Genomic DNA, 19974 nt, shown 5'->3' with positions numbered 1-19974 from the left:
GTTTGGCAGAGTTTTGGGGGTCTTACAAGGGGGTACCATTGTTCCACAGACCATCACTTTGGCAGAGTTTTGGAGGTCTCACAAGGGGGTATCACTGTTCCACAGACCATCAGTTTGGCAGAGTTTTGGGGGTCTCACAAGGGGGTATCACTGTTCCACAGACCATCACTTTGGCACAGGTTAACTGCATGCTTCAGTTAAAGAGGGGCCAGTTCAGTCCGTCAATGGGAGAGGCTGTACACGTGTACTAAGGGTGGCCGTACGAGGTCAGTCGTCGGCGTAGTTTAAAGGGATACTACCTAAGCTAAAAAGCCCTCAGATCACTTCCAAAGTTATACCGTTAATATTCTGTGTTACAATTAATGCTATCGTGCAGGAGGACTGCTTCACTTTGCAAAAGGAAGTGTTTAAAAAAAAAGACGCACAATCGCACGCACGCACACACCGCGCATGTAAACACACATACACACACACATACACACACACACACACACACACACACACACACACACACACACACACACTCACGCGCGCGCGCGCGCGCGCGTACACACACTCACACACACACAAACACTAACATATACACACAAACACACACACACAGCGCATGCAAACACACACACACACACACACACACACACACACACACACACACACACACACACACAATCACACACACACACACACACACACACACACACACACACACACATTCACACACACACACACAAACACACACGCAAAAACAGAAATACTTTTCAGGACCTTTTTGTTGTTCTTAAGAACACAGTTACAGGTACTGTACAAACAGAAACATTACTGTCTGTAAAAGTGCACCATCTATGATATAACAATTAGATTAATGCTAGTCGTACCAAGTGTTTGCTTACAGGCATCCTCCCTCCCTACAAAAAAATAATGATCAACAACAAAAACTTCTGGATAAAACGAAGACCACTGTGAGCAGGGGAAATAGAAAGCTGACCCTGTCGGTGTTAACTCGCTCTGCAAATCCTGCAAAGTATAAAACAAGCCGCGTAAGGCGAAATTACTACATTTAGTCAAGCTGTGGAACTCACAGAATGAAACTGAACGCACTGCATTTTTTCACAATGACCGTAGTCCGCCGCTAGTGCAAAAGGCAGTGAAAGTGACGAGCCTGTTCAGCGCTGTAGCGGTTGCGCTGCGCTGCATAGCACGCTTTACTGTACCTCTCTTCGTTTTAACTTTCTGAGCGTGTTTTTAATCCAAACATATCATATCTATATGTTTTTGGAATCAGGAACCGACAAGAAATAAGATGAAATTGTTTTTAAAACGATTTCGGAAATTTAATTTTAATCATAATTTTTATATTTTTAATTTTCAGAGCTTGTTTTTAATCCGAATATAATATATCTATATGTTTTTGGAATCAGAACATGATAAAGAATAAAATAAAAGTAATTTTGGATCGTTTTATAAAAAAAATAATTTTAAATACAATTTTCAGATTTTTAATTACCAAAGTCATTAATTAATTTTTAAGCCTTCATGCTGAAATGCAATACCGAAGTCCGGCCTTCGTCGAAGATTGCTTGGCCAAAATTTCAATCAATTTCATTGAAAAATGAAGGTGTGACAGTGCCGCCTCAACTTTGACAAAAAGCCAGATATGACGTCATCAAAGACATTTATCGAAAAAAAGAATAAAATGTCTGGGGATATCATACCCAGGAACTCTCATGTAAAATGTCATAAAGATCGGTCCAGTAGTTTACTCTGAATCGCTCTACACACACACACGCACAGACAGACAGACCGACAGACAGACACACACACACACACACACACACACACACACACACACACACACACACACACACACACACACACACACACACACACACACACACACACACATACACCACGACCCTCGTCTCGATTCCCCCTCTATGTTAAAACATTTAGTCAAAACTTGACTAAATGTAAAAAAACACGTTTCTGCAATTAAAATAGTCCCCACCTCAGTCTTCACCCTTCAAACCCCCTTCCCCTCATCCTCCCCTACCCTCCGCCTCCCCATCTCTCCTTCTCTACCCCCCCCCCCCCCTCAATATAAGCCTAAACCCAGCCGAGAACTATGGAAACACTAGAGCACAAACAATGATTGTCAGACACAAATTCAACATAAATAATCACTAAAATACGAAGTCAGCAAATGTTCACACTCACTAACAACACCAAAGACAGAAAAAAGAAAGAAAAGAAAAAAAGAAAGACGGAAGAAAGTAAAGTGACCAAAGCAAACATGAAAAAAAGTGTTTACAAAAATTTAAAAAAAAATAAAAACCGCTTTAAACATAACAAGCACTGTCTATCAAAAAAGCAAACATCATCTTTTACGTACAAAAGAAAAAGGAACGATCGAGAAAACGAACAAACAAACGAACGGACTAAAGAACGAACGAAAGAATGAACGAAAGAATGAACGAACGAATTAACGAACGAGCCAACGAAATCAATCTAAAGGAACGAACACACAAACGAACAGCGTCCACAACTTACCAGACACATCGGGTATACACTCTGCAACAAAGGAAACAGTTTGACTTCAACTGATTTCATCACAAGAAATATTTCAATCACCAGTCAACACATTTTTTTTAACCCAAAACGAAAGGTTCGTGGCTTTTAAAGCCTTACTCCGCCTCAAATGAGGTTTACAGAACGATGGAATCATTCACGAAATAAGCAAATCTAACCTTATGGAACACACTTGCACTAGCATTTAACATCATTAAATGACACAGTTCGTTTGAATGGCTATTTAGCATGCGTAAACCACACACCGTTCAAAGAAACTGATGGTTTACGGGAAGCAGAGTGGGCCTTTAACACTGGCGGTGTCATTTTTGCGAATGAATGATTGCCCAGTCGAGTGAAATGGTTGAAGTTTGAAAGCGGCGGAGCTGTCTTGATATTCGAGGTAGAAGGCATTCACTTAATTACGACACGGCTTTCTGGTTATACCAGGTGTTTACTCGTTGTCTTTTAAATATTGGAAAACAACAAGAATTATTACACATAGCGCATAACAGCTATTGGAACATTAAATAACAGGTATTTGTCATGGTGTGTATAACATTCATACACCAATACACTGCTTGCAAATACGATACAATAATTTTTTTTTTTTAAAGGACAATCAGCTCCCTTGCTCGCATTGCAATATTTTTAAAAAGCAACTAGTGTTAACCTGGTATCACACAGCAAGCCATGTATTTTATTTTTATTTTTACAAAACATATTTGTTACAATTACAATACTCCCTAAGCCATGTAGTATTCTCTATTAATAATCACACGAACCGTCACCCCGCCAGCCTGTAGCGTACAGCAAGGTCAAGTTCATGCAGAGACTTTCAAAAATGGTTCTGGCGTTGACCTTGACCGACTCTGGCAATGATCTAGATCGGCCCCACAGCCAGGATCTCGCCGTGGCGCACGTGTCATTGCTGTCAGGGGCCCTGTTCAGGCAGCCGTAGGCTATAGCGTAGCTGGTGTAGTCGGTGCTGACGATCCAGTAGTCGTACATCACTGAAAAATCAAAGCAGATTGATATTCAATTAAATAAAGTAGACAGAACTGAAGGAACGTAGCAAGGTAGGCTTGAATAAATGAATGAAGGAAGACGAAAAAGAAGAAGAACAAGAACAAGAACAAGAACAAGAAGCACATGATGCATCGAGGCAGAAGACGGGAGAAGGACGAGGTGGAGGAAGAGGAGGGGAGACAAAAGACGAGCAAGACAACGAACAGTAAATAGGAATCATGATAACAATCATGATCATCATGGTGCACTTGGTATTCTCTTTGATGAACGTGGTCGACGAAAACGACAATAGCGGCGACGACAATGATGATGATGATGATGATGATGATGATGATGATGATGATGATGATGATGATGATGATGAAGATGATGATGATGGTGATGATGATGATGGATGGATGGATGGGATGCCGATATATCGCTGATGTAGATTTTGTTGCAGCAGTTAAGTTATTTGTAAATATAACAACGACGACGACGATAATGCTGCAGGTGATGGTGAAGATGAAGACGATACTGATGATTTAGAGGAGGACGGCGACAACATCCATAATGACGATGACGACGATAAAGCAAGGGTGTTCTCGGCAATGATGTTGAGAACACGACTAAAAGTAATAGGAATAGCCGTGAGAGCGTAACATTTCAATTTTCCTCAAAAATACTGAAAAGCCAACTCAGGACATACATCAAACAACAAACAAGTCACGTAAGGCGAAATTACTACATTTAGTCAAGCTGTCAAACTCACGGAATGAAACTGAACGCAGGCACGTTTCATGATATTGAGGATTGCAGTTTCCCTCTCACACACAATATTCCAAAATAATAAATAGTCAAACAGGGGCCAAAAAACAGTTTGCACCAAGAGTTCAACTTTTTATCTATCCAAAACAGTAAAAAAAATTATATGAACATTCGTATTTCCAAGATGATTGGCGTTCCAAGACGCTATATCCTAAAAACCCCAAAACATGCTTTTACAACTTCAGTGCATAATAACTGCCCAAAGGTGCTGTTTAAAGCAACCATTGATAATAATTTTTAACATACTCCTTGAACACATTAATAAAAACGGTTAACTTGCAAATAAAGGGACAGTATTGATCAGAACAATGGTAAGATAAAGGACGCTACTTATATTTTGTACATTTTTTATCTTTATCGTTTCCTGTAGACCTCAGAAGTTCTAACCAGCTTAAGAAATCATTCTAAAATCGAAAAACAAACATCTATACAGTTTGTACGCAAAGTAGATTGATATTTGACACAGTCACACAGACATACGTGGGCTATGGGGCAACCCTACCCCCTAAATTTGAAAACGGGGTCAATTTCTTAACTGCATGCATTCAGCAAAACAATCCCTAAAAATTTATTTTTTTCACAAATGAACTTATGACTTTAGAAAAGCATTCAAAAATGCATATATACAACGTTTTTTCTTTGGTCCCAATTCAAGGGGGTGTGCTATTCTCAGGTAACACTGTGAACGCTCAAATGAGACTTGGTCACATGTCAAAATAGTAATCCCCCCTGTTGTTCATGGTTCGTTGGTGGGATTTTTTTTTTATCTGAGCCATTGGCAAGCATGAAATGTCATCAACATTAGGAAAGACATAGTATCTCCCATTGTCTTTTGCGCGCAAACACTTCACACAGATCTCCTCTCGATCTGGCCCATCGGGGAAATGGGTTGACTTGGGGATGATCATCGCCCTGTATCTCTCCACCTTTCCATCCATGCTGACAAAGTCAGCGGTCACAAAGTCCCCAACTTGAATGTCTCACTGTGGGACAAAGAACCTGGTTTTCACGACTGGCACCACGCGGCATCCAGTGGCGTGTTGTGGGTAGACGTCCATTGATTTTGATAATAATTTTTATATTTTTAATTTTCAGACCTTGTTTTTAATCCGAATATAACATATTTATATGTTTTTGGAATCAGGAAATGATGAAGAATAAGATGAACGTACATTTAGATCGTTTTATAAAAAAATAATTTTAATTACAATTTTCAGATTTTTAATGACCAAAGTCATAAACTAATATTTACGCCACCAAGCTGAAATGCAATACCAAAGTCCGGCCTTTGTCGAAAATTGCTTGGCCAAAATTTCAATCAATTTGATTGAAAAATGAGGGTGTGACAGTGCCGCCTCAACTTTAAAAAAAAAGCCGGATATGACGTCATGAAAGACATTTATCGAAAAACTGAAAAAAACGTCCGGGGATATCATACCCAGTAACTCTCATGTCAAATTTCATAAAGATCGGTCCAGTAGTTTACTCTCAATCGCTCTACACACACACACGCACACACACACACACACACACACACTCACACACACACACACAGACACACATACACCACGACCCTCGTCTCGATTCCCCCTCTATGTTAAACATTTAGTCAAAACTTGACTAAATGTAAAAAGAAAAAAAAAATTCAAAAAAATGGGATAGCGGCGAAACGGGATTGCGCCAAAATGGGATGCGGTAGTAAAATGACGCTTGGCTTGTTAAATGTCGCCAAAATGGGACGGCGGCAAAACGGGATTGCACGTAAATGGGATATTGCGCGAATTATAAACGAAGGAGTAGGCCCTAAGTTTCTCGTACGAGATGTTTACTGGGAGTAAATATTTGGGGAGTAAAAATTTAGTTCCTTGTGAGTTCTTTTTTCGTACAAGATTTTTACTGGAAGTTTACTCCGTCCGAGTCAATTTTTCGTGGAGTAAAAATTTTGTGTTACACCGGTTCATGACCGTTGTGGTAACGAGCGCACATTGTTGTCTCTATATATTGTGTTCCTACGAATCGAAAGTACGATCGCCAAGCCAGTCTGTCATTGAAGGCAACGTTCGATATTTCCGTCTGTCAGCGTTGCCAACGTTCGACAGATTTTACTACTGTTACTCACAAACTTTCAATTTACACAATGAAATGCCAATAACATGTACACACAAGAATGGGAGACGAAGGGAAAACCTACTAGCGATTGAAATTATGCAAACGAACTCACAAATCCCTCACTTTCCGAATGCAAACGCTGCAAATCCGTATGCGTGCGTCGCTGTGCCGAACGTTGGGTTGACGAACGTTGCTGACAGACGCAACAAAACTTGATCAAAAGGCACTAAAAACGATTAAATGTTTTACTCACTGGGTATCGCATTCCTCTTTTTCTTCCTGCAGACGATATGAAGCGGTTGAAACGTCGTTTCCGATTAAAGGCTCGGTTATTTCCGTTAAAAACGAAGTTTGCCGAACGTGTGATTCAGTCTACAGACACCGGTCGGATCACAACAAAAATGTTCATTCTTTGCGATTTTGTGATACTGTTGATGATACACCTGCTTTCCAGTGAAGAACATCAATAAAATGATGTTCACAAGCAAGAATAACAGACAAAAGCACGCGATGTGTAAAATTAGGCTTTGCTTTGCAAACAAAGCACGTGTTTTTTTTACTGACAGACACTTTCGGTGGTGATTGAAAATTTTTCCAGAAACGGTTTTATGCTCCCATTTGATATTGTTTCCCTATTTTCTCTAGTCAGAGACTAACCTTGTGTATTAATTGAATTAATAACCCCATTATCATAAGTTTTGTGTGTTATTTTTGTGTCTGTTGAATCACACTTTGAGATGGGGTCATGTGACAGAAGGAAATGGTGTCTGTCAGGATTCACACGTTCGCTTCGAAAAACGCGCTCAAATAATTGCTCAAACACAAACATTTTAGCTTTTATTTATTTTTTTGTATTGCAAATACCATACTTACTCATGCCAAGCAGAAAAAATGATGAAAATCAACACAGTAAGCAAGTAATTTGAAGGCAAAGTTTACACACATCAAAGAGTCTGATTACCGTGAAACCTGCCCGCACTGCATTTTTTCACCAAGACAATACAGCTTCGTCAATACCCGCGACAAGGAAATCGCTCACTTTTTAAGTGCAAAGCGAAGTAAAATTGACAAGCCAGAATAGCGCGGTAACTCTCTGAGCTTGTTTTGAATACAACATAATTACATATCAGAAATCAGAAAATGATACATTATAAGATGAAATCATTTTTGGGTCGATTTCTTACATTTTAATCGAAGTACTAATTAATCTATTTTCGTTAACTGTGATCACATTGTAAGAGTAATCATGACATATGTATATATTTTCAGTTTCAGAATTTGATGAAGAATACGATGCAATCAATTTCAAATCTGTTTGCGAAAAAATTCAATTTTAAAGACAAATTTAATGCGCAAACTCGTTAATTAAATTTTAAGCCTTCGTGTTAAAATGCAATACCAAAGTCGCACGGTTGGCCTAGTGGTCAATCAATCAATCAATAGGAAGCTTATATAGCGCGTATTCCGTGGGTACAGTTCTAAGCGCTTGTCGAACATATTTGGCCTAGTGGTAAGGCGTCCGCCCCGTGATCGGGAGGTCGTGGGTTCGAACCCCGGCCTAAAATTGGCAATCTAGTGGCTGCTCCGCCTGGCGTCTGGCATTATGGGGTTAGTGCTAGGACTGATTGGTCCAGTGTCAGAATAATGTGACTGGGTGAGACATGAAGCCTGTGCTGCGACTTCTGACTTGTGTGTGGCGCACGTTATATGTCAAAGCAGCACCGCCCTGATGTGGCCCTTCGTGGTCGGCTGGGCGTTAAGCAAACAAACAAACAAACAAACAAATACCAAAGTCCGGGCTTCGTCGAAAATTACTTGACCAAAAGTTCAACCAAATTGGTTGAAAAATGAGAGCGTTACAGTGCCGCCTCAACTTTCACAAAAAGCCGGATCGGACGTCATCAAAGACATTTATCAAAACAATGAAGAAAAAAAGGTCTCGGGATATCATACTCAGGAATTCTCATGTCAAGTTTCATGAAGATCGGTCCAGTAGTTTTGTCTGAATCACTCTACACACACACACACACACACACACACACACACACACACATACACCACGACCCTCGTCTCGATTCCCTGTCTATGTTAAAACATTTAGTAAAAACTTGACCAAATGTAAAAAGGAACAAATTTCGTAAACGTTACAAGAGAACACGAGAACAACATTTTATTTTGCCAAACAGCATAACAGCCCTTGGTATTTCTCCTGGTGTGGGTCTCATTCGCACACGCATTCAATCCTTACAAATTCGATACAGTTAACACGCACACACGCGCGCGCGCACACACGCACACACAAACACGCACGCACGCGCACACACACACACACACACACACACACACACACACACACACACACACACACACATAGCGAAAAAATGCCAATGGGATTAATAACTGCAAATTCATCACAGAAGTATAGGTACACAAGAATTGTTCTCGTCATCATACCCCAAGAATGTCGGCAGAATTGCGTTAAGAATTCAATCAAAAAAAGAAGATCATAACATACACCATTCTGATCAGTCATCGCTCAACGGCTATCGCCAGTTCATTTTGACCTGAGGTCAGGATGAACATACACAGGATGACACGCAAAGAAAACGGTACCAAGGGGAGGCAATCAACGTTCTGCAAGCACACAAGGGCACACAAGACAGCGGTGGTTTTCCTTGTTACTGAGAAAATGTAAGGTATACGCCCTCACGGCAAAGCCATTAAGAGCATGTTACACGGGAAAACCCGGTTTTGTATACACAAAATAAAAAATAAAAATGTAGGGTGGGGGGGGGGGGGGGGAGGGGTGGGGGGAGGGGTGGGGTAGACAGCTGGCTGCCGGCTGCTTGAGGAGACCTGAAATGGGCAAGGGACCGGGTTGGGTCGTCTTGGGTCAGTGCTGTAATGGTTACTGTACAAAGGGCTGTTGCCCGAACGGACACCGGGGCTTCATATGGTTGCATGCATGTATTCGTGTTTCCAAGGTGTGAGGCTTTTGCTGTGACACTGGGATCTTTATCGTGCGCACGCGTGCACACGGGGGTGTTCGGACACCGAGGAGAGTCTGCACAAAGTTGACTCTGGGACACACAGCGAAGTACCTACCTGATACGTATGGAAAACGGTACCAAGGGGAGGCAATCAACGTTCTGCAAACACAAAAGGGCACTAGACAGCGGTGGTTTCCCTTGTCACTGTATTGACTTTTTTCTTTATTTTGTTTGTTTGCTTAACGCCCAGCCGACCACGAAGGGCCATATCAGGGCGGTGCTGCTTTGACATATAACGTGCGCCACACACAAGACAGAAGTCGCAGCACAGGCTTCATGTCTCACCCAGTCACATTATTCTGACACCGGACCAACCAGTCCTAGCACTAACCCCATAATGCCAGACGCAAGTCGGAGCAGCCACTAGATTGCCAAATTTAAGGTCTTAGGTATGACCCGGCCGGGGTTCGAACCCACGACCTCCCGATCACGGGGCGGACGCCTTACCACTAGGCCAACCGTGCCGGTGTTTTTTTCGTTATGGCAAAGTACCTACCTGATACGTACCGTGGTAGTCGAGGGGTTGTATAACTATACAACACAGGCATGGTTTGTTTGTATGAATGATGAGGTCTTATTGGCAGCGTCTGGCATCGCCTACGTGTGCTTACCTTTTCTTTTTTGTTCATTGTACAGCAGCATCTTGGCGGGGTGATCTGTGCTTTTCAGGACTGCCAGCCCTCCAAGAAAACATTGTGCTGTGTTGGAATCCCTGGCACGAGAAATTAAAAAACTCGAGTAACTGAATGTTGAGCTGGGACAGGCTGAACTTCTTTAACCCAGTGTGGGATTTTCAGTGGGGCGACCACCCCCAACCCAGCGCGTCCCCGGGTGGCGGATAGGGGAACGGACTTCAGATATGAAGACCAGCCGCTTGCGGCCGCGGACCAAACTGGCTGAACTCAGAACTCAGAACTCAGAACTCATTTAATTGTCATAAAAACACAGTAAAGGGTTTATCAGACACGAAGTGGATATTTGTAAAGACAAGAAGAAATATCGTCCATGGAGCAGTGATTACAACATTGTTATGTATCTGTAGTTATGTCATTATTGCGTATAATCATGCAGTTGTATACAAATTCAGCAAGTTGTTGCTGTATCGGTACGTCTTGCATCGTCATCAGCTGACTCGGATTTCGAGCATTAACACGTGCATGTTCCATAAGCTGCAAACGTAGATCATGAAATCTTGTACACCTATCCAGGAAATGGAGCTCGTCTTCAATTACGCCACACACGGTGCACTTTCTATCCTCTCTGGGTGTGTTTGTGTATCTCCCCCTTTCGATTTTTAAATCGTGAGCGCTAATACGCAATCTACACAGTGCTTTTCTGTGTTTGGGGTTGGTTACACATGTCAAGTATGCTTCACAGTCGTAATCGCCGTCAGTAATTGTGTTGTAGTATTGCAGTTTTGAGCCCTCAGTCTTCTTTCCTTGCCAAAATCGTACGTATTCGTATTCTAGTCCTCGTCGTAGAGTTTTCATCAGCGCATTCTTTTGGACTGCTGACTGAAGTATACAGTTATGGTCCAGTCCGAGGTTACCTATGATTGCTCGAATGAAATGTATCCATTGCGGTGAGCTGTCTTGTGGTTTGTCGATTATGTCAGCGTAAGCCTGTCGTAAATATGAATTTTCTTCTGACTCAACGATGTGGGTCCAGAAGTTTATTGTTTGTTCAATTAGTTTTATACCCACAGGGAGTTGCCCGAGCTCTGCTAGCGTTGGCAAGTTCATTGCTTTACTGTGGACGCCAAGAAGGCGTTTACGGAATTTTAAATGCACTTGTTCATGGGGTAGATTATTCGATAGACACTTATCGAATATGTCGGGTAGCGATTGTTCGTTTTGGATGTTGATTGCTGATGGGAACCAGACCTCGGCTCCATAAGTGGACACAGGGGCGACTAAGGTATAAAATAGTTGCATCATTGTAGTTACTTTCATCTCTCTTCCTCTAATTAGTCGTCTCAGGGCATGCGATGCCTTGTTTGCTTGCTTGGCTAAATGTTCCTGGGTTTGTAAGAATTTACCGCTTTTATGGAAGATGACCCCTAAATATTTATATTGGTCTACACTTTCAATCATATGTGTGCCACAGTTAAATAGTATTGGTACTTTTGGGTCTGTGCGGGTAAATATTATCACTTTCGTTTTTTCTTTGTTTATTTTAATGCCCCATTCACTGCTGTAGTCATTCAATCGGTTCAACTTATTTTGTAGTCCTCTTTTGGATGTGGACAGAATTACCAAATCATCGGCGTAAAGTAGGCATGGGATTTCTGTATTTTGGGCACTGTTCAGACTTGGTGAGTCATTCCCGCGCAGATAATCTGGGAGATCGTTGATGAATATGTTGAAGAGTGTGGGGCTTAGAGTATTGCCTTGATGTACACCTTTCCGGACGGGTATGTCATGTGAGTGTCCGAGTGCGGTCTTAGTGCAGATAGTAGATTTGCTGTACATATCTCTTATAACGTTGAAACAATTCCCCATAACTCCTATCCTGTTAAGTTTGAGGAGGAGAGCTTCGTGCCATACGTTGTCGAAGGCCTTTTGGAAGTCCACGAAGCATGCATACAACCTGTCTTTTCTGTTTGTAATTATTCCGTCGACGATCTTTTTTAGGATAAATATTTGGTCCGTCGTTCTCGACTTCTTTCTGAATCCGGCCTGTTCCCTCGCATATAGATGATTAGATTCCAGGAATCCATTTAGTCTATTGTTAATGATCTGCGAGAAAAATTTCCCTAGGTTATTATTTAGTGTTATCCCACGATAATTACCAGGATTCATAGGGTCACCACTCTTATAGATTGGAATGTTTATACCCGTCGCCCATGCTTTGGGGCACGAGCCTGTGTGCAGAGCTGCCTGAAACAATTTTTTAATTGTTATTTGTGTAGCAGGCAGGCTTGCCTTGATTATTTCATTTGTAATTCCATCTACACCTGGTGCTTTTTTCGACTTCAAGTTGGAAGCTGCTTTCGCGATTTCTTCCATTGTGATAGGCAGATCGAGTTGTGCGGATTGTGCGTTGATATCAATGTTATTGAGCTCTGCCCGTACGTTATCTTTCGTAGTTTGCTCTACTTCGACATCAGTGCCTATCAGGTTTTGTAAGTGGTTTATCCATTTGCATGAGCTGATGTTGCTTCTATTCCGGTCGTTTGGGTTCTCAGAGTCTTTTAGTAGTTTAAGTGTTTTCCATACGCTTGTCGGGTCATTTGTGTATGCATCGTTCAGAATAGCGATGAGTTTGTTTTTATACAGTTGCTTTTTCCTTTTCAAAGCTTTATTGTACGTGCGTGACAGACTGAAGAGTTTATCTCGCAGAGAGCGGTTATAGGGGTGGCGATTAAATGCGTTTCTTAGTGACTTAAGTTCCCGTCTCTGTACGTAGCATTCCTGATCGAACCATTTCTTACTCCGCTTTTTGTCTCTTTTTTTTCTAGATAGTCTGCATTTCAGGGAGAGTTTTGATGCTTTTGTCATTATGTCCGTAAATTCGTCTACTATTTCATCTAAGGTGTTTGTCATGGTATTGTCTTGTAGTCCGTCTATCTTATTGTCAATGTCTCTTAGCAGCATAGTAAACGCTTGTGTTTTGAGTGCGCATTGTAAGCTTTCGGCTGAGTGTTCGTCCCAGACGAAACTAGTTTTGTCTTGATTATTTGGCTCTGGGGCTGTAGCGTAATTATTAGACGAGCTCCTTTCCTGTTTTCTTTTCCATAGTGCTGGTATGTGTATCGTCAGACGTATAGGACAGTGATCTGAGTATTCATTTAGCGCTTCCACTGTCATGTTTACTACACCGCTATGTAACACATGTGTACATATGAAATAATCAACCACACTGCTGCCGTTAGGTTGGTGGCTGGTAAAACGCCCATCTAGATCACCTAGTGTTCTTCCATTCAGAATAACAAGGTTGTTGTCGATACACAGGTCAATTAATCGACGGCCAATTTTGTGCGTGGTGTTGTCCATTGAGCACCTTTGGTGTATATCCATCGGCTCATTAAGTAGGTGTTCATTGAATTCGTCACCCGCATTGTCGTATCGCACAGAGTCCACGGTTATGTAATCCACTGTACTGCCTGTCCTCGCGTTCATATCGCCACACACAATTACGTTGCCTTTGGTTGAAAATATTTGTACGTCACGCTCAAGACAGTCCCCAGGGCCGGACTACCGGGGGGGTTATGGGGGTTGCGCAACCCCCCCCTCCCCCCCCCCTAGCCTAAACATGTACCTTACTTATTTAATTTTTTTTTTATTATTGCTTATTTTATGCCGTTTCATGCAAGGAGCGACCATTTTCCTATCTCAGAATATGACCTACCCGTCAGCTTCAGGGGGCTTCGCCCCCTGACCCCCACAACGAGGGGGGGGGGGGGGGTGGGTTCTAGGGTTTTTGGCCCCCCCCCAGCCAAAAAATAAAAATATTGAATGAGGTATGCATTTCTTTATTTTACATTGAGTTTCAATTTTTGGGGTATTAATCAGTGACAAAATCTGCTGCCTGAAACTGGTAATGATCATCCTCAGAATGCACCAGATTGCACCATTTTGCATCCTTTTTTTCAAAATTTTCCGGGGGGGCATGCCCCCGGACCCCCCTAGCAAGCTAGGCGCTTCGCGCCGTCGGCTCGGCGCTTCGCGCCTTCACACCCATATCTTCACAATATACTTTTGAAAAAAACCAGTCATAAAATGAACTGATCCGCCCCTGCCGCCAGGGGGGACATCCCCCTGGGCCACCACTGGCAACCCCCCCCCCCTCCTCTTCGCCTAGTCCGGCCCTGGTCCCATATTTTGATTGAGTGGTCTTTCCCATATGATGAGTGTTGTGGTGGTATGTAACACCCACATATAAAAGTATCCTGACCGTGTTTGTCCATCGTTGGGATTCTAACCCATACAATATCACTATTACTCTGTGGTAAGAGTTTAACATGCTGTCTAAGATCCGCTTTTATAAAAACGGAAATACCGCCTGACGCTTTCTGTGCGTTTTTTCTTTTCTCTCTCATGTAATGGACAGGCGTTGAGAAGTTGGGTATGTTGATATCTTTTACATTGTCTTTATCGAGGTGGGTTTCTTCTAAGAAGACTATATCGTATGCTGAAAGTTTGTTCGTAAAATTATGCTCATTAAACTTGTTTACTCGTAATCCATCTATTGTTTCTATAAACCCTTTCATGTTCCATGACAGAACTTTTATAGTATCGCTATGCACGTTAATACTTGTCATACAGACGTCTTAGCACTCTCTTCGTATTACATCATCTCTTACACTGATTCAGCCTGATATTGTGTGGTTCCGCCGTGACATTTACCACTGCCGATACACATTACCGTTATTGTTATTGTGCCCCTGCTTCCCTCGCTGTGGGCCGTTGAATTGACCTGGGCGTCTTTGGTTGTAGCCCTGGGATCTTTTGTAGCTGCCGTAGTTGTGGCTGCCGTTGTTGTAGCTGCCGTTGTTGCTGCTGCCGTTGTTGTAGTTGTTGCTGCCGTTTTTGTGGCTGCCGTTGTTGTTGCTGCCGTTGTTGTAGTTGTTGCTGCCGTTGTTGCTGCTGCCGTTGTTGTATCTGCCGTTGTTGCTGCTGCCGTTGTTGTAGCTGCCGTTGTTGTAGCTGCCGTTGTTGTAGTTGTTGCTGCCATTGTTGTAGCTGCCTTTGTTGTAGCTGCCGTTGTTGTAGCTGCCGTTGTTGCTGCTGCCGTTGTTGCTGCTGCCGTTGTTGTAGTTGTTTCTGCCGTTGTTGTAGCTGCCTCTGTTGTAGCTGCCGTTGTTGTAGCTGCCGTTGTTGCTGCTGCCGTTGTTGTAGTTGTTGCTGCCGTTTTTGTGGCTGCCGTTGTTGTTGCTGCTTCGTCGCTTTATGGTTTTCCACACCAGCGCCTGTACATGGCGCCCGATGGCTTGTGCCAACACCCCGGCTCCTCTAGCGGAGGGGTGTATGTCGTCGTTCAGGTGCTTCTCGGTTGACAGGTCGTGTTTGAGGAAGGTAATGTCCGTTTGGTCGTGTAGTTTGGTGTACGCCATGGCGTTGTACAGTTCCGTGTGAATCTCAGGTCGGCGCGTTGGCGTCAAGTTGCTAATCACCAGCTTCCCGGGGTAGTGCTGGCGTAACTCTTTCACAGCTGAGACCAGTTTGTCACTGGCCTCGTCCGGCGTTGACTTTTTGAGGTCGTTGATTCCCGTGTGGATTAAAACCACATCCGGCACTGCAGCTTCGGGGTCGAGGAGACATGTATCCGCTGTGGATGCTTTCTGCTTGCGCACGTTAAGTCCATAGCCTTGGCCCAGTCGTCTGGCTTCTATGCCATTCAGGACTGAGTCGTGGAGGATGAGCAGTTTGGGCCTCTTTGGGTCGTCGTCTTCATATTGAGTTGATCGTTGTTCCCTCTTTTTGGATTTCAGTTTGTTACGCTGGACGGGTTCGTTGAGGTTGCCGTGTTGACTTTCATTATCTGTCTCACTCTCAGTTTCGCTGAGGGAGTCGCTGTCTATCGGCGCTATCTCGCGATTGTCTTTCATGGACATTTCCGCCTTTTCTCCTGTTTTCTTTTGGAGGTCCTTAGGTTTGTTTTCCACAGGCTTCTGTTTAGAGGCTGCTGTCTCCCGAATAGTCGTTTCCTGGGTCGTTGAGATGGGTGTCCGTACGTCCTTTTTGGCACTGGAGTCATGTGCAACAGCGATTTGTCCCTTGGGGGGTTGTGCACTAGGGTCGGGTGTGGGTTGTTGGCCCCTGGTGAAGACGGGTATTCCCGACGGGGTGGAGGTCGCGGGTCTTTTCGGTTTGGCGTCAGCTTTTGGGGTGAGGAGGGAGGGGGAGGTGCCGTGTTTCCTACCAGGGTGGAGTGGGGTAGCAGGCGGCACTGCTACTCTCTTCGAAATGCTCCATCGCCCTTCGACGAGACTCATCTAATGCGATTATGGGCGCATTAAAACCCTAGCTCCGGGTGGGATCCCGGCGGGGGCCCGGGTAGCTCAGGTGGTAGAGCACTGGACTTGTGATCGAAAGGTCGCTGGTTTGAATCCGGGCCGGGACGGACACAGGTCAACCTTATGTGCAGACCCAGAGACGGTATCCATCTCCCACCCCCTCATTCTGCCATAAGTGCAGATGGCCGATACCACCTAAACACGCATACACTTGTGTATCTCATCTAAAGTCTGGTTAAAACCCGGGAACATGCCCCTAATGACTTTGCCGTGAGGGCGTAATACTTGAATTGCTCTCTCTGGGATCCCGGCAAATTCTCCCCCCTGTGCTCTCAGGGTAGGACGTACGGGCCATGAGCTACGGGTGAGGCAACCCCGACAGAAACCTCGAGTGCTGAAGACGGAGGTACTGGGCTGCACGGCGCACTCTAATAAACCATGGTACCACGCATCAACGCCAACCATGACAAAGCGGCGAACGCAAGAAGAAGAAGAATGTTGAGGAGAAAGAGCGGTACAAGCCGACATGGGTAGTGCGTGTGTGTGTTTGTTCGTTCGTCCTTTCGTTCGTTTTTTTCGTTCGTTTGTTCGTTCGTTCTCTGTCTGTCTGTCTGTTTGTCTGCCCGTGTGTCAGCCAGTCTGTCTGTCTGTCTGTCTGCTTCTCTCTCTCTCTCTCTCTCTCTCTCTCTCTCTCTCTCTCTCTCTCTCTCTCTCTCTCTCTCTCTCTCTCTCTCTCTCTCCTTTCGCGTATACGAATTCTTTTTAACACGGACTAACTTCATCTTCAGAGCATCTTCAATAAAGAGGGTGAAAGGTAGGTTTTTTTCCTTTCATGACTGAGACCTTTGTTAATGTGAAAAAGGACTCAAGCGAAGAATCACCAATCACCAATCACCAATCACAAATCACCAATCACCAATCACCAATCACCAATCACCAATCACCAATCACAAATCACCAATCACAAATCACCAATCACCAATCACAAATCACCAATCACAAATCACCAATCACCAATCACCAATCACCAATCACCAATCACCAATCACAAATCACCAATCACCAATCACAAATCACAAATCACCAATCACAAATCACCAATCACCAATCACCAATCACCAATCACCAATCACCAATCACCAATCACCAATCACAAATCACCAATCACCAATCACCAATCACCAATCACCAATCACCAATCACCAATCTGTACAAACAACCGTCGGGCTGTTGATTTTATTGGTGTGAGTTAAGATCGACGTACTTGCCCGAGTAATAGCCTGTGACGACACCGTACTCGTCAGCCGAGTAGACGTGGTAATAGTTGATCCACAACTCCCCGGCGTCCATGTAGGCTGGGGAGACCCATTCGATCTCGTACCACTTGCCAAGAAACTGTGGAGTAAAAAAAAAGATTTTTTTTTTAAATAAAGAAGAGAGAGACAGAGACTTTGTCGAAGATTGGTTCACCAAAATGTTAATCAAATTTGGTTAAAAAATGAGGATGTGACAGTGCCGCCTCAACTTTTTTTAAATCCGTATATGACGTCACCAAAGATATCTATTCAAAAAAAGAAACCATCATCTGGGGAAATCATCCCCAGGAGCGATCATGTGAAGTTTTATGAACATTGGTCCAGTAGTTTTCTGGGAATAGCTTGACCAATGTAAAAAGAAGAACAAAAAAAACTACAATTTTAACGAACAAATGAACTTGAACAGCGAAGAAAATAACGAAAAACTCTATCACGCTCTCACCAGATCGATGTCAAAGTTTTGCTGCAGAGGAACATTGGACAAGGTACACGGTGCTTGGCCAGACACAGAAACCATTGCAATGCAAAGACTGACCATGCATATCAACGTGTACCTCACTACTCCTACCATCATCTTGACCAGTCTTACTTATCAGAAAATGAAAACACCTGCTTCAAAATACGGCCCGCAAGGAGATTCTCTCACACAATTGACAGTCCGGAGAAGGCTACCATTCATCAGAGTAAGCAAACACACGAAGGGATTCTTCCGCAAAATACAGTGTCTTCACAAAGACACCTTCGCTCAGAATAATCTGACACACCAATGTTCAAAATGCGTGTTGCAATGAGCAGAGACTATAGAGTATATACACTCTGCCGAAGGCTACACACTCTTCAGTAGCCTACTTCAACTCAGAATACAGTAACATCGAGATAGTTTCTACTGCAAAGTACACAATACAGCATGGCATGTGTTTGGGCTCTGTGGACCCCCATTTTGAAGACAGCACTACCTCCTACCCCCTCCCACCCCCCCCCCCCCCACTTCTCCCCGATTTAAGACCGGATCGAGTGTATTGTGCGTATGGTATTCACTGGGTATTTGTTTTACTACCGGGACCAGGGAGATCGTCTTACATGCGAACGTCAAGAAGGGTGTGTGTGTGTGTGTGTGTGTGTGTGTGTGTGTATGTATGTGTGTGAGTGTGTGTGCGTGTGTGTGTGTGTGTGTGTGTGAGTGTGTGTGTGTGTGTGTGTGTGTGTGTGTATGTGTGTGTGTGTGTGTATGTGTGTGTGTGAGTGTGTGTGCGTGTGTGTGTGTGTGTGTGTGAGTGTGAGTGTGTGTGTGTGTGTGTGTATGTGTGTGTGTGTGAGTGTGTGTGTGTGTGTGTGTGTGTGTGTGTGTGTGTGTGTGTGTGTGTGTTTGTTCTATTCAGGTTTACCCCCCACCCCCAAATAAAAAAAGGGGGAGTTAAATGGTTCACCTGCCGACAGGGATTAACACGTAGACCTGGAAAGTTTGTTATACGACTTGTACTGCTTTTCCCAAAAACCCTGTCACAATTTTCCGACAGTCTACGCGGATGACCCTCCCTGTCCATATCCTTATCCTTAGGGTGTCAGGAAAGTGAGAAAAATAATGTCGCGTCATGCTTCTGTGGCGCACTTCGTCACGAAAATCAGTGAGACGGTGAGATAGCATGTTGTGTCGTGTGTCTGCATCTCTAAGTATAGCAGTCGGTCTACACTTTCGGCGCAAACATCAATCAAATCAAATGAACTTAATTATCTCGCATGGAGAAATTGCAGTGGTGGTACATGGTGCATGTAATATAAAGACAAACGAAAGACTTCGACACTAATATTACATTCAAATATATGTACGACATTTAAAGCATTTAAAGGCACGTACACTCCTTCTCGATAAAACAAAGTGTGACCCACAATCTCAGATCAGGCCAGGATTTGACATGGGATAAGATCATCCCTCCACTTGGTCACATACCACTTTGTCACATTCCTTCTTCTTCTTCAGCGTTCCAGAATTGTCTGGTTACGTGTGAGCTCGTTTACCCATTTTGGTTCCCCACACTGTACTCTGAGAGCATAGTCAGCTTCACTCCGCTTTCGTTGAGTAGGCATGCTGGGTATTTTCGAGTTTCCATAACCCACCGAACTCCGACATGGATTACAGGAT

The 19974-nt window shown here is 43.5% G+C and overlaps 1 protein-coding gene across 1 annotated transcript; it reads right to left on the bottom strand.

Moving 5' to 3' along the window:
* Positions 1-752: 752 nt before the first annotated feature.
* On the bottom strand, positions 753-18764 carry LOC138954728 (retinol-binding protein 4-A-like). The gene is made up of 6 exons (XM_070326504.1): positions 18277-18764; positions 17783-17913; positions 10172-10272; positions 3351-3578; positions 2548-2568; positions 753-1014 (listed from the first exon to the last, which is right to left on the bottom strand). The coding sequence occupies exons 1-6, from the start codon at positions 18406-18408 to the stop codon at positions 923-925; spliced, it is 705 nt and encodes a 234-aa protein (XP_070182605.1). The 5' UTR covers positions 18409-18764; the 3' UTR covers positions 753-922.
* Between the last annotated feature and the right edge of the window lie 1210 nt (positions 18765-19974).

The sequence above is a fragment of the Littorina saxatilis genome, unplaced genomic scaffold (genome assembly GCF_037325665.1).
Source record: "Littorina saxatilis isolate snail1 unplaced genomic scaffold, US_GU_Lsax_2.0 scaffold_471, whole genome shotgun sequence".
Lineage (NCBI taxonomy): Eukaryota > Metazoa > Mollusca > Gastropoda > Littorinimorpha > Littorinidae > Littorina > Littorina saxatilis.
Note: the sequence above shows the minus strand (reverse complement) of the source record. Positions and strands in the feature narration are given on the sequence as shown.

What these genes read in the sequence shown, in the direction of transcription:
- LOC138954728 (XM_070326504.1), bottom strand. Translation starts at nt 18,408, where the DNA reads ATGATGGTAGGAGTAGTGAGGTACACGTTGATATGCATGGTCAGTCTT. An exon ending in ACAGGCTATTACTCGGGCAA is followed by an intron (nt 10,273 to 17,782) that starts GTACGTCGATCT and finishes TTCTCGTGCCAG; the next exon opens with GGATTCCAACACAGCACAAT. An exon ending in TACAGGCTGGCGGGGTGACG is followed by an intron (nt 2,569 to 3,350) that starts GTTCGTGTGATT and finishes CCTTTGTTGCAG; the next exon opens with AGTGTATACCCGATGTGTCT.